We start from the raw sequence: 15,088 nt of genomic DNA, 5'->3' as shown, positions 1-15,088 counted from the left end.
AATGTGTAAGCATGAGTGTGTGAGTGAATGTAAAGGTCAAATGGCTTGTGATGTCACTTCCGCTACCCCTGGTCTTTTGGTGAACTGACGTTCATGAATTTGTGGACGTTGGTATGAACAAATGTAAACTGCAAAAACTGGTTGTAAGATTTACACCATTTCTCCAACAGAAATTATCTTAAGGCCAAAGAGGCTCCGGCAGGGCAGGAGCTGCACTTCTTAAATTACGTCATCATACGGCGCTTGAATCCACATTACCTGAACTCCTTTCAGTCCACACAGGAAGTAGTTGTGCCATAGAGGTTTAGCTTTGTCAATCTGAATATTATCAGCGCTTGCATTGAAATGCCTGCAACAGCAAGAACAGGACAAACATGAGCATGTTATTCCAACAAATGCACACTTCTTGCTTAAACTGTTTAATTTCAGAATTTAAGACCAAATACAGACAAGGGAAGAAGAAATCGTACAAACAGAGTACTATTATCAATGTAACAGGGATTTATTTAAAGCTTGGAAAGTTAATACTAATGAAATGCTTTGATTATAGCCCTCTTCTCCAGCTGATCTGCAAACGTTAGTAATCTGCTGAAGCATTCCCCTCAAGAAAATAGTTTTCATCCTAAATGTAAATGCCTCCTGCACAGGGAGAGGCTAAATTTACCCAAAAGTGATACAACAGCCCTTAACAGCTATCTGCTAAGAGAGAGAGAGATATGTAATGATTACTACCTAAAACGAATACGGGCAGATATGAAGTTTGCTCTTTTGGAGGTGCAGAAAAATCGATAGATAATCAAAAACAAGACGAAGTGGTGTTATGCATTTTATAAACTGTTAGCTCGATTTAAGTATGTATCTACAAAAATGTTACTTCAGATTTAGATCATCATAAAAGTTCGGACAAAAAATGTGTACTGACTGCCGTATCGACATGATTGAGCTCGCAGCGACCCCTAGTGGAGCATGTACTAAAACTAAAAGAGTTAGGTTGAAAGGCGCTCCTAACTTCCTGAATTTTGCATTGTAAAAAAGAAATCCTTTGTTCAAATCATTGATTCATCTCACATAAAAGCTGGTATCCAAGTCGTCCCTGAAAATGTTTAATATTAACGTCTCTAACTTAGGTCTAAGTTATAAACCACCACTGTAAAAGAGGTATAAACGTGCGTTTGGTTAAGTGGCTAGAAGAATGAGTGACTCGGCGAAATAATCAACGGTTTGAAAAATGGAGTGAGTCAAAGGATGAATGCATGAGTAAACTGATCTTTTAATAAGTGCATGGGTGAATGGACGTTGGAATGACTGGCAAGTGAGTGCATTTATTTAATTGTAATAGTTGTAATTTTATAATACGCTAAAGTTAGAGTGGAGCTCATCTAAAAGCACACCTAAAAACCTTCGTTTTTAGAAGTCTATTCAACCGCAAATTATTTGGTTCAGACCACAGGTAAGAGGCTTAATGGGGTCCATTATTGGGGCGTTGTACTGCCAAGAAGTTGCCTTGTGTGAGTTTTTGTTTCTCCTTCATTAAGGACTATTGGCTGATCTAATTAGCATTCGCTGAACAAATGTTTCTAGAATGAGCATGGCGTGTTGTCTGTTTTTGCTAGTTTTTGGGCCTTTGCCCCAGTCACCTTTTGCACAAGTGAACTGAACGATATAGAAGATGTGATCAAAGAATATCTAGACTGGCAATTATTTATTTGAGCAAAAAAAAGAGAAAGAAGTAGTGATGGAAAATGGGACAACAGGGGCAGAGAAAGAAAGCAGGGATGAAAAAGATTAAGGGAAAGGAAGTGTACGCTGGTGGAAGGACGAAGTATGAAGTTAAATCAAGACTAGGCCAGCACCGGTGTTGAGCAACGCTTGAAGCAGCAGCGATAAAGGTGAGTTTCCTAAGAACTTTTTTTGGCTCTTGAAGTTATTGTTTTTATACAATAAACACTGCAGACAGGGTTTCACATTGCACCCGATTAGACAAACTTCCCCTAACAACGCATAAGCTGTTTTTCTCCTCTTTGTCAGCGCTGAAAACCAGCTGAAAGTTAACACAGCACATTTGTAAAACTCTCATAAAACAAATCTCGAATTCACTTAAAGTGGGAGAAAGTGTTTGGTATCCTTGCAGCCTCCTGGTTCATTTTCAACTTGCTATATACATACATATACAAATATATGCATATCATTTATATATATATTCACTTTAAAACAACAAAGGTTACTAGGACCTTATATTTAGGTTCTGAATTTAATCACACAAAACCATAGAAAATGAGCTGTTATAGCTGTGGGTATCTCAAGTAACTATAAACGCACGCCCTAAGGTAACTATAACTTGTGCCCCTGCACCCACTATCTGCTTTGTTTGTATCTGTAAGTGCTTGCAGCTGAGGTTTAGTTTCCGTAAAATGAGCATTGTGCCATAATGAGTCCTGCCATGAGTACCTATTCAAGAAGAGGCCACCATTTTGTGCAAAATGTCTACCAAACACATCGGGAATGTCAGAAGCAAATTCAAGTCCTATTGGGGTATAATGAATGGGGAAAGAGGAAACATGTGTAAGGCCTTTTGGGAACCTATTTACAATAGGGTATTTAAACAAAGAAGGCTGATCAGGCAGCTGTAAGAAAGCAGAGGTTGCAGACAAATAGTCTTTGAGAGTGCCTAAAGCAGAGCCTTACTGGGAAGAGGCAGTCTGATCGGAAGATCGATGGCCATGCTCAGTAGCTCAGGATACCAGACTCTTTGTGCTCCAACCGGCGCCACAAGGATTACCTGGGCCCAATCGTTCTTGATCTTGAAAACTCTGGGCAGAAGTGGTATGAATGGAAAGGCATACAGGAGGCCTGAGCTCCACTCAAGATGAAAAACGTCGCTGAGCAAGTGCCACTTTGGAAACTCCAACGCGTAAAACTGCTGACATTGCACGTTCTCTGCGGAGATGAACAGATCTAACCAAGGCTCTCCCCACTGCTGAAAGAGACCTGGTGCCACCTCTGGATGCTATTCGTGATCAACTAAGCATTGTCTCCTGAGTTTGTCTGCTCTGACATTCAGAAAGCCCGCCAGATGTTGAACCACCGTAGATATGCCCTGCTGTTCCAGCCATGTCCAGACAGACAAAGGGTCCACAACCCCACCCGCCCTGCTTGTTGCAGTACCACATGGTGGTGCTGTTGTCCGTAAACACCTGCACTACCCTCCCTTTGAGAAAGGGAAGAAATGCTTGCAACGCTAGCCTGATCGCCTCGGTCTCCAACAGGTAATGTGGAGTCCAGACTCCGCCAGAGAAGAGACACCTCTGATCTCCACCTCTACCAGGCGGCCGCCCCATCCCAGGAGTGACACATCTGTCACTACTGTCAGATCTGGTTGGGGCAGGGAGAGGGATCTGCCTCTGACCCAATCACAGTTTGTTAGCCACCACTGCAGATCTGAACCCTGTCTGAGAGATTCTCCTGATGCTGCTCTCATTGGAACTTCGGGACCCACTGTAGAGCCCACATATGCCATCTGGCATGTGTCACCAGCAGGATGCATCAGGCCATGAGGCCAGCTGCCTCACAGTCATTCTCGCCAAAATCCAGGATAGAGGCTGAGAACATCAGTATCATCGCCGCTCTGGAGGATAAACCTGAACATGCACTGTGCCAGAACAGCTCTGATGAAAGTAATGACTTTGGCATGTATATAATGAACCCCAGCAAATGCAGGCGGTCCACCGCAGTCTGGAGGTGGTAAATGACAGCCTGGGGTAATCCCACCTTCAACAGCCATCCGTCGAGATAGGCGAAGACTGAAACCCCTGATCTGCGCAGATAAGCTGCGACCACCGCCATCACCTCAGTGATGGCCAAAGGGGTGCACAGTGAACTAAAAGTGCTTGTGGCCTACCGTGAACCGCAAGTAACGTCTGTGGGCAGGCAGGACGAGAATGTGGAAGTAAGCGCCCTGCAAGTCCAACACTACCATCCAGTCTACTGGGTCCAGGACAGGTAGAAGCTGAGCCAGAGTGAGTATTTTGAACTTCACCGTCTTGAGGAAGAGACTGGGAGACCAAAGGTCTAGGACAGGGCAAAGGCGTTTTGGGCACCAGAAAGTAGCAGGAATAACAACCACAACCTATTTATGGCACAGGGACCATCTCTATGGCTTCCTTGGCCAAGAGAGCTGTAACCTCCTTGCAGAGAAGTTCTAAGTTATCCTCCATCATCCGATCGTAGGACTATGGCATGGATGGAGGGTTATTCTCGAAGGGGAGGGAGGAGCCCCTTCGTACTATCAGTAAATCCCACCTGTCTGACGGGGTGGACGGCCAGCGGAGCAACTGGCCCCTGGTGGGGAAGCATCACACTAGGAAGGTTTGGAGGCAACTGGGGGGGGGAGCAGACTGGCTAAACTGCTGGCTCCCTGATCCACGAGGATGGTGGATCCATGTCCATGGCCATACAGAGGCTGGGCAGCATGCAGGGCACAGTGGCTGAAGGGGAACAGACATGGCTAGGTGCCCTTGCCGTAGCCAAAAAATGGGCGAAAGGCAGACTGAGGGGGATGAAAGGCTGCCGTGAGGCCCAAGTACCTGGTCGTAGCACAAGAACATGAAGCGCTCGAGCAACAAGTCTGCATTCTCTCTGAAGAGACGTGTGCCATCAAAGGGCATGTCCAACAGATTGGCTTGGACATCCCCAGAAAAGCCAGACGTCCTCAACCAGGCATGGTTCCTGAGGGCCAATCTCAAAGTAATCGCTCTACACAGTGAGTCGGACATGTCCAGTCCACATATGATTGTGAATTTTGCTGCAACAATCCGATCAGCATCCGGCTTGAGAGAGTACAGCCCATGCCTCCTCCGGGACCTGTGGCGGCACTTGCACAACCGTATCCAACAGCGTGTGGGAGTAACAACCCACAAGGTATGCAGTGTTCATGGAGCGCAATGCCAGGCTGGAGGAAGAAAACATCTTCTTCCCAAGTTGGTCCAGCCTGTTGGATTCCCTATCCGGGGGTACCGAAGGGAATGCGCCCTGGGAAGTAGAGGCTTGGATAACCAAGCTCTCAGAGGTGGGGTGTTGTATTAGGAACACTGGGTCAGTTGGAGCAGGTTGATGGCGGCAGGCAATAGTTCTGTTCGCAGCAGTCCCTGTGCTGGGTTTGGACCAGGTACCCAGCAGGACATTGGTAAGGGCTTCTTTAGGGCAATAGGGGTTCAGAGGATGAAGCTCCAGACTGAAGCACCTCTGCCAGGAGGCCCAAGGTCCTGACTGCCACCGAAGGAAGCTTGAAGCCTAGGACCTCGGCTGCTCTTCGCACCACCATAGAATAGGACGCTTCATCCTCTGTAGCCACTGCAGGGGAGAAAGCATGCCCAGACCACTGCCTTCACCCAGGTCTGTACGTCATTCCAAAGAGTCTTGTAGCTGGTATTATCAAGGGTCCAGCGACCGCTCCTATTACTCACCATACCTCAACCCATAAGAATAAGGTTCAGGATCTGACAAAGAGGGCAAGGCCCCTGTCGAAGTCAGAATCGGTATGGCTTAGTGTCAGAGACGTCAAAGACGATGTTGTCAAAGTCACCCAAGGGCACAGGTGGCTTCGGGGGCATCATCATCGGACTCTGCACTGGGAAAGTCGAGGTGGTGCAACCAATACCAGCTCGGATGCAGGAGCGGATGGATACCCCCTAGAACCAGGGCCGAAGCCGCTGGCGGGAAACCCCAGGGGGCCCTGCAGGGGCCCAATGGCACTCCAACGGAGTCAGACAGTCCAGAGGTGAGGCACATGGCCTCATAAAACTCCTTGAGTTGGGCAGGGGTCACTCCGGCATCCGGAAACTCAGGGAGGAGCAGAGCTGACCCAGAAGCAAGCTCCTTGGACAGAGGACTAGAACAACAATGCTTCTTTTCCCTCGTCTCGTCGGCCGATGGGTGGGGTGAAGTTGAATAATGCTTGTTCTTCTTTGACTTCTATTTGTGCCTCGACTTACCTGAGTGTTCTAAGGACTTGGAGTGGAATGACGATGAAGGGGAGCTCTGCAACCGTTCTTGGGGCCTTCCTCTCGACCAAGATCGACAGAGCCGAGTGCTGGGCAGCAGCGAGCTTTAGGGACTGGTCCCTCAAAGCTTTCAGATTAGTGGCCTCCGGCACTTGGCATACGACTTCGGGTTGTGGTCGTGCTCCAGGCACCACAGACACACGAGGTGCAAATCCGTCATGGACATCACCCAATGGCACTATCTGCAGGCCTTGAACCCGGTCTTACTTGAAGACATCCCCGACGCACCTGGAGTGTCTACATTAAAAAAACTTCAACAAAATGTCAAAAAAGATCAGTCCAAAAATGACTGAGGAGTAGCTCTTTGGATCAGCGCTAGACTGCGCAGAAAGCAATCAACTGCCGTCATTGGGCCAGGGTGGCGCATACGACATCAAATCTGGCATGCACTATACCATTGAGGAAGCAGAGCTGATGGACCCCACTTAACGGCGCTCGGTGGTACTGCTCCAGAAAAATCTCCAGACCCATACTGACACCTGGGCGAAATTCTAAGTTGGGGAATCTGCGACTAGATGTCTCTATCAGATGTTGGGATTTCGTTGTATTGATTTTCAGACCCGAAGCTTCTCCAAACCATTGTAGGATATTTATTAGTATGGTGACTGAATATTCCGGGATCCAGATATATACCAGGACAGGACAGGCGCACAGGGATACAACATGGGTTGTGTCCCCCACCCTAATGGCTCATGGTTGCAGTACCGTTCTCATCCTTACTGCCAAGGGCTCCATAGCCAAGGCAAACGAGAGCAGCCATAGGGGACAACCCTTACCCCTCAAAAGTGAAAATTTACTAGAAACCAGTCTGCCCCTGTGAACCCTGGCTCCTGTTTCAGTAAATAACATTTTAATCCAGACAATATAACCGGGGCCCATGCCCAATTTCCTCAAAACCTCCCAGAGGTATTCCCAATTTACAGAATCAAAGGCCTGTTTGATTTCCAAAAGAGCCAGGGCCCAGTCACCCTCATCCTGTTGAGTGGCATGAGACACATGATAAAGAGCAGAGATTGTGTATAGTACTTCTCCGTGGAATAAAACCACACTGGTCAAAATGTACCAGTGCAGGCAGGCATGCCGGTACGCCACTGAGATTTTTACATCCACAAGTGATATCAGCCAATAAGAGGAGGCATAAAACGGATCTCTCCCAGGCTTGGGAAGCAGGATTATAAGAGATTCACGCATTGAGTGAGGCAAAGAGGCTCACTGAGGAGCTTCTTTGTATACTTCCAGCAATCTTGCCACCACTTGAACTGCGTATTTTTGATAAAATTTGCCCGGGAGGCCATCATTGCCCGTAGTCTTTGCGGTCTTAAATTTTTTTATGACTGTCAAAACCTCCTTCGGGTTATTAGGCTTCTCCAGTGCATTTCTGCCTCCTGCTGATAAGTGTGGCAAGTCTACCTCAGCTAAGAGAGCGAGGTCCCAACCATATGTATCCTCCCCCACTAGCCGCTTATGTTTTGATTAGGTGAGCTTGAAAAATGCCTTTAATAGGAGCCTGGGAATAGACCAAGAAGCCACCCCGATCCCACAGCATCAGTACTGGGTCCTTACACTCCTATTGTTTCAGTAAATGGGCTAGCATTGCTCCTGCTTTATCCCCTTTGGCGTGCAACGTCTGGCGGTAGGCCTTGTTTGTGTGTTTCTCCATGCTGCGCCAATCAATGTCATCCAGATATAGCTAATCTAAATTAGGAAAGTTATTAAATTATTTTGTTACTGTATATAGACAACTTTTTACGTTCTCTAGACTAAGGGGATTGGAGCATTGTTTCCAGGTCCTCAAAACAACTGTGAGTATTTACACTACTACCCATGGAATACTCTCATTGGTGGTGCTACAAATATAATATGAGAATGGAGCAACAGCAGCAGTTGTTTTAAGGATAAAATTGATAGGTAATTTTCAAACTATCTGACAGTTCTTAGTAATGTTCAAGGGGAAGCAGCAGCTCTGGCAGTATGTCAGCACCTGACTATGGTTTTGGTTCAATACCTTAAATGGGCGCTCCCTAAACCTATTTCAGGTTTATACAGCTACGTGGGCCAGGATAATCTAGGTTTTGAAGCCACAAAACCACAACTCAAAACAAAAAATGAACCCAAGGGGCACAGTAAGTAAAATGGTGCACTTTGTTAAATTTTAAGAAAAACTAGAAATTGAAAAAGGAAACCAAGACTGGATCTTCACCACATCAGGAGTCCGGCATGGGTCGATACCATTTGAGGGACCTTGATAAAATTAAAAATCCATATCAGTAACAGTATTCTGAGAGCCATTCTTCCCATTCTTTGCGGGACTCTGTGGAAGGGTAAGAGGACAGGGAGGAGCAGATGGACTGAGTATCACAAAAGGACAAATACGTCAAGCAGAAAAGTCAAAGAGAGCCACACCGGGATGTAGAGGTCAGTGTGATGATAATGGTTTTTGACTCAAAAGCTAATTTAAAGAAAAATAAAGCAACTGTATTGCTGAAACAGAAACATGCCTCAGAATCAGTGCATACTTCTGCAGAATGGGACTTGGGCACAAGCGCTTCTGGACAGAGCAGCAGAAATAATTATAGTACATCAGACCCGCAAAGTGGTGGTGACTCCAACTAAAGAATGACGAAACTGCATGAGGACACATAAATCCTCAATATTGGGTTTATGATGTAGAAATACAAACTGAAGGGGATAAAAAAATTAAAAGTAGTATTCAGGTCACACTTGTTGAATGCCTACGATATAATTCTCACAGAAGATGAGGGCTCTCCATCATTTATAAGATACCTCAAGGTGAGAATGTAATAAAGCAAGCATTTTCCTCCATGGGACCTGATGATCTCTAGGAAAATTATACTCTCAAGTGACCTCTAAAACAAGCCCCAGCACAGGATGGGACAAATATTCTGTTCCACATGTAAATCTATTACATAGTGAGCCCCAAGTTCAGTCAAAATAGCCATACAGTTCAGAAACTAAGTGCAATATATAGGCCATCCTCAGTCTACTACAGTATTAAGATGTATAAAATGGTGCCTTACTTCAACCATGAACACTCATCTTTCCAGTGCTGAAGTCAGAGAGCTCATAGAGAATAGTTTTAGATTACAAAATGCACACACATGCACACATGCAGTTCAAAATGCTCATAGTACTGGACTGCTGACATACTTAGGAATTAATCCAAAACAACAATAGATATCTCAAACGGGTTCTTTAGTCAAAATATAGTGCATGAATCAAAGAAGCTAACTGCATCTTGCTCAGTGGATTTCAGTATGCATAGACTAGATTGCCCGAGGTGTACAAGAATAGTCCTGAGCTCTGGCTGCAAGAATAATAGAGTTCGTGAAAAAATATCCAGAGGTGTTCTTTTAGATCAATGGCATCTACAGCATGAATGATGATTTAATAGAACAAACAGGGTGAAAAGAACAGTTACACACTCTATCCTAACCCAGCTTTTAAAAATCTAAAATGTCTTACCATAAAGTGATTTACCTTTGATATGAATTATCCATTGAGGGTAAAGAATTGTCACCTGACTATCTACTGAAGTGTGCTACTTTACCACCTGCAAACACACTTGGGAAGATGCAAGCCCTGGTTGTGTTTTTAAACTTTGGAACAGCTTATTTACCACACCATGCTGAGTGAGTTAGGCCCTTACAGTAATTAATCCTACCTTTTCTGAAAACACACTTATCTATCTTATGTGCTTATGTAAATTGAAAGCAGACACATTAATGATGAAGCATTAACGGACCCGGAACAACAAGGCAAACCTAGCAATTAAGTTTGTTTCTACCACTTCAGGTTATGAATATATATATTGCTAGAAATGGGGGCCCTCGTTGGCAGAGGTATTCACCTTTGTCTAAATAGAGACCACAATCCTAGTCAGGGTAAGCCAAACACAATCCAAATTATCCTGTGCCCACCTTCTGGTAACTTGGCACTGAGCAGTCAGGCTTAATTTCGAAGGCAATGTGTAAAGTATTTGTGCAATAAATTATACATTAACACAGTGAAAACACCACAAAAATACACAACACAGGTTTAGAAAAATATAAGATATTTATCTGGTTACAGTAAGGTCAAACTGATAAAGATTCAATAAGCACAAGTTGAGATATCACTTTTGCAAGATTAAAAAGAGTCTTAAATCTTAGAAATCAACAGTTGTCTCTTGGTTTCACAAAAACCTGGTTTGCGTAAAAAAATAACATCCACAGAGACTGCAGAGGAGGAGATGTGTGGAAAAATAGGGTGTGCGTCAGGTTTTCCAACGCAGCATAGACGATGCGTCGTTTCTTTCCACACTGCAAGGGGCTTTGCGTAAATTTCCGGCACGCAATCTTGGTTCCACACTGTGATGCAGGGATATTTTGATGCCCAGGGACGATGCGTGGAAATCCTGGGTGCGCAGGATGAAGTCACAGACATTGTATCGATCCAATATGGTGATGTATTGAATTTTCTGTCGCATGGCAGGCGCTGTGTCAATTCTTCACCCGGGAAGTGGGGCTGCGTCATTCTGGTTCAGTTGTGCAGCATTTTCTTGATCACACCACGGCTGTGGGTCGTTTCCAGCAGGCTATGCTTCAATTTTCGGCGCACAAGGAGTATCCTGAGGGGAGGAAGTCTTTTTGGCCCTGAGACTTCAGAAAACAGGAGGCAAGCTCAATCCAAGCCCTTGGAGAGCACTTCTCAGCAAAGTCAGAGGGCAGCAGGTCAGTAGTCCTTCTCATCAAAGCAGTCCAAATGAGTCCTTTGAGCAACCACTTGACACGTTCAGGTCCAGAAGTGTCTGATTTGGTGGGGTCAGAGACCCAGTTTATATACCCAAAATGCCACTGAAGCGGGGGAGACTTCAAAGAGTGGTTTTGAACTGCACAAGTTCCCCTTTCAGTACAGGTCTATCTGCCAGGGTCCCAGTATGGGGTTTGGCAGTCCACTGTGTGAGGGCAGGCCACTAGCCTTTAAAATGTGAGTGTCAGGACCTCCACCCTTCCAGCCTAGGAAGATCCATTCAGTGTGCAGATGAGTGCAGGTGTGACTGAGTATCCTGTGTTTGTGGTTTTCTGGGCGAAATGCACAAGGAAGCTGTCATCCAGCCCAGCCCAGATGTTGATTGGAGACAGGCTGTATTGTAATGGATTGTAAGTGCAGAGAAATGCTCACTCTCCAAAAGTGGCATTTCTAAAATAGTAATATAAAATCCAACTTCACCAATAAGACGGATGTTCTATTACCATTATGGACATACTTTAAATGTCCTGGTTATTCCTTCCTGATCAGAATCTACAACTCAAACAGTATATGATGGTAGCCCTAATGCTAGCCTATGAAAGAAACAGGCCTAACAGTAGTAGAAAATGAATTTAGGAATTTTCCCCTACCAGGACATATAAAACATGCATATATACATGTTCTGCCTTTTACCTACATAGCACTCTACCCTATGGGTTACCTAGGGCCTACCTTAGGAGTGACTTATATGTGAAACAAAAGAGGAGTTTAAGGCTTTGCAAGTACTTTTCAAATGCCAAATCGAATTGGCAGTGAAACTGCACACACAGTCCTTGCAATGGCAGGCCTGAGACATGGTTAAGGGGCTAGTTATGTGGGTGGCATAACCAGTGCTTCAGGCCCACTAGTGGCATTCAATTTACGGGCCCTGGGCACATGTAATGCACTTTACTAGGGACTTACAAGTAAATCAACTATGCCAATTGGGTATGAGCCAATGTTACCATGTTTGTAGGAAGAGAGCACATGCACTTTAGCACTGGTTAGCAGTGGTAACTTGTCCAGAGTCATAAAGCCAACAAAAATGAAGTCAGAAAAAGAAGAGGAGGAAGGCAAAAAGTTTGGGGGTGACCCTGGAGAGAGGCCATTTCCAGCATACACGCATGTATTCACATTCATACACATACACACACATATATATTCATACACACATATATCACACTTAGGTGTGATAAAAAAATCTGTTTTTGTTTAAAAATTCAAATACTTGGTTAAAAAAACCTTAGAAATTCACTGAAAAATCCAAAGATTAAAGTAACATTTTCGTTAGGTGAATTTGGCAATGACAAAAATAACATTTTGAACTAAAAACAATGAAATTCACCAGTAATAGTATGGAGAGCTAACTCTGAACTTGTGCTCTCGCCATGCACTGCTTATGACCTCACATATTACATTACCCATGACGTTCTATGACATAATTTATGTTGGCACTAACAAATTCACCTAACTACAATGTTACTTTACCCTTTGTTTTCTTCAGTGATTTTGTTTTTTTAATGTGAAGTAATATTTTATTACCATATGTAAAGGAAAACCTTAAAGGAGAGGGGGGCTTATTAGACCATGGGGACCCACTTCCTGGACCTGCTTTTTTTATGAAAGGGGAGGGGGCCACGTGCCCCCAGGAGCTTTATCAGGATTATTAGGCCATGGGGACCTCATCCCTCAGGGACTTTTTTTAAAATTAAAGGAGAAGGTGGTGCATGCCTCCCCTTCCCAAGCCTTATTAGGCACTGAGGACCTCATCCCCCAGGCCTTATTTTATGAACGAGGATGGGAGTCTCCGTGGCCCACCTCTAAGAGCCTAGTGAGGCTTTCAGACCCCATCCCCTAGGGCCATTACTAAACTTAAAGGCAAGGGGGGTCATGCACCACTCTCCCTCAGCCTTGTTAGGCCCTGGGAACCCGTTCCCCCAAGGCCATTACTAAGAAATAAGGAGGAGGCTGAGTAGACCCCCTCCCAAATCCTTGTTAGGCCCTGGGGACCCCATCCCTGTGGGGCCATTTCAAAAAATGAGGGGGAGGGGAGCTGCATGGCCCCTCTCCCTGAGCTGCTTTCAGTCCTGGGGCTCACATTCCCCTGGGCCTCCCTTTTTTAAAGGTGAGTGCCCTGGTGCTCACCCAGGGATCCAACATATACTTGCTGGGGGGCGCGTAGAGCCCCAAGGGCCCTGCAGCATCAGCGGGTTCCCCGCATGCAGGGCTCCCGCCGGGAGGGAGCAGCTACTAATGCTGCTCCCTCCCAGCTGGAGCAATATTTTGATCTGTTGCCCTGCCCGCATCGATGCAGGTAGGTAAACAGATTAAAAGTCTTCTCCCAGCGGGCAGGAGCTTTTCCAAACCTTCGGACCACTGGGAACAAACTTGGTGTTTGCTTCCGCTTGGCAGGAGATTTGAAAATGCTCCCGCCAAGTGAGAGCAAACACAGGTTTCCCTGATCACTCCAGAGCAGGCAGGAGAACCACTATGTACTGATGATGGGCTCCCCGAGACATAGCATGTGAGCCAGCCCCGGGCAGTGGGCTCCCCAGGGCCTTTACTGGCTCAGGAAAGTGGGGGGGTCATGTGGCCCCTTGCCCAATATAAGTAATTTTGGCCCTGAGAGTGGGCTCTCTGAGGCCCTTTGAGTCTTGGGAGGGGCAGCGCAGCCCCCTCCCTATATAAATTAATTACGGCCTTGGGGTGCACTCCCCAGGGCCTCTGGAGGTTCAGGGGAGGGGGCCCAAATATCAAATAATTTTGGCCCCAGTTTGGGATCCCCGTGCCTCAGGAGGCTTGAGGAGGGGGGGGGGCAAGCACCTCCCTCCCCTTTATGAATACTGCCCCAGGGGTTGGCTCCCTGGGGCATAACGTTAATAAATGAGGCTCTCCTGTCAATTTGGTTTTTTTTCTCTGTCCCACTGGAGTCCTTCTGAATTGCAGCATATTTTGCTGATTTGTTGTTTTTTTTGCCCCAGGAGGGTTCCCCTCAGTCCCCACCATGGGACCTATAGGGTCTGGGTATTACACACTGCCCCTTTATACTATTTTTCTTTTTTTACTTTAGGACAGGGTAGTAAGTCCCCGAGTCCTATAATGGCTGTGGCAACATATTTCTCTTGTTGCTGGCAGCCAATCAGAGTGCTCACTCCTGCTGGAGTCAGACTCCCAGGGAAGCAAGAAGGCTTGAGGGAAATAAGGCTCCCTGGGCCAATCAGAATGCTCCACTTTTAAATTGGCACTCCTGCGAAAGTCTCTCGAGCCTCTCATGCACCCAAATGTCCATATATAAAAAAAAATGTACCTTTAATTTCTCAAAAACTACTGAACAGATTTACATCAAATCACAAAACGCATAATCTGTGGGGCAACGATTTACCTTTCTGCCAAATTTCGTGCAATTCTGTTCAGCAGTTTTTGCCATAGCCTTGTCTAAAGAAGTCTATGAAAAATGCATAGGGATTTCGAGTTTTTGCCCTCCACCCACCCACTTTTTTTTTTTTTTTTTTTTTTTTTTTTTTAAATCGGGGCCCGCTTGATGGATCACCCCCTAAATTTACATGCACAAAATAGTTAAAAAGTAACATCTATTTGGAACGTCTTGTGAGAAAACTGCTTTTCCTATGCAACAGCTGACCTAACTATATACCCAGTGGTGCCTGCCCCCAGTAACCCCTACATACATACACAATGAGCGACAGATAACCCCCACAGCTTATAGATCACAGCTATACTGAACTGAAGAGAACAATTTACTCGTACTGAGGAAATTCTCAAAGCAAATCTGATGATCATTTTAACAAATGACCTCTTGCCCAGGGAAAACGAATAGTTACAATTTCTCCTATAGCTACTCTTAAAGCAGCTAAGATAGTATCCCCAATACAAAATCTTTACACATTCATTTAGTGCAGTGGGCCTTAATGCAAAATATGACTGATGTAACGTTTGAGTACCATCCGACTCTTTGGACCCAAGAATTTCTTCAGTACACACACACAGCATTCCAAAAAATCCAAACATCTTACTCACATATGAGTAAAAGAGTATTTCCTACACTGATAGCTCTGCACACTCTGTAGTTGGCACTAGAAAATATTCAGTGGCTTGTGCCACAGCGCAGAGAATTTTTGAGACAGGTGATTTTACGGAACTGTGTACATACACCATGGCTTTAGGTGAATCCACTAAACAGATAGCAGAAATGGATGACCTTTAGAAGACTGATCAGTCAGTTA

At 45.3% G+C, this 15,088-nt stretch overlaps 1 protein-coding gene across 2 annotated transcripts in view; it reads right to left on the bottom strand.

Moving 5' to 3' along the window:
• Positions 1 to 15,088, bottom strand: part of GALK2 (galactokinase 2) — an 849,252-nt gene that overhangs the window by 587,536 nt on the left and 246,628 nt on the right. For both annotated transcript variants that reach the window (XM_069222509.1, XM_069222510.1), the window contains exon 4: positions 259 to 349. In XM_069222509.1, the coding sequence (XP_069078610.1) occupies positions 259 to 349 (91 nt within the window). The remainder of the gene's footprint in view (positions 1 to 258; positions 350 to 15,088) is intronic.

The sequence above is a fragment of the Pleurodeles waltl genome, chromosome 3_1 (assembly GCF_031143425.1).
Source record: "Pleurodeles waltl isolate 20211129_DDA chromosome 3_1, aPleWal1.hap1.20221129, whole genome shotgun sequence".
In the NCBI taxonomy this organism is placed as follows: Eukaryota; Metazoa; Chordata; class Amphibia; order Caudata; family Salamandridae; genus Pleurodeles; species Pleurodeles waltl.
This window is presented reverse-complemented; position numbering and strand designations above follow the sequence as displayed.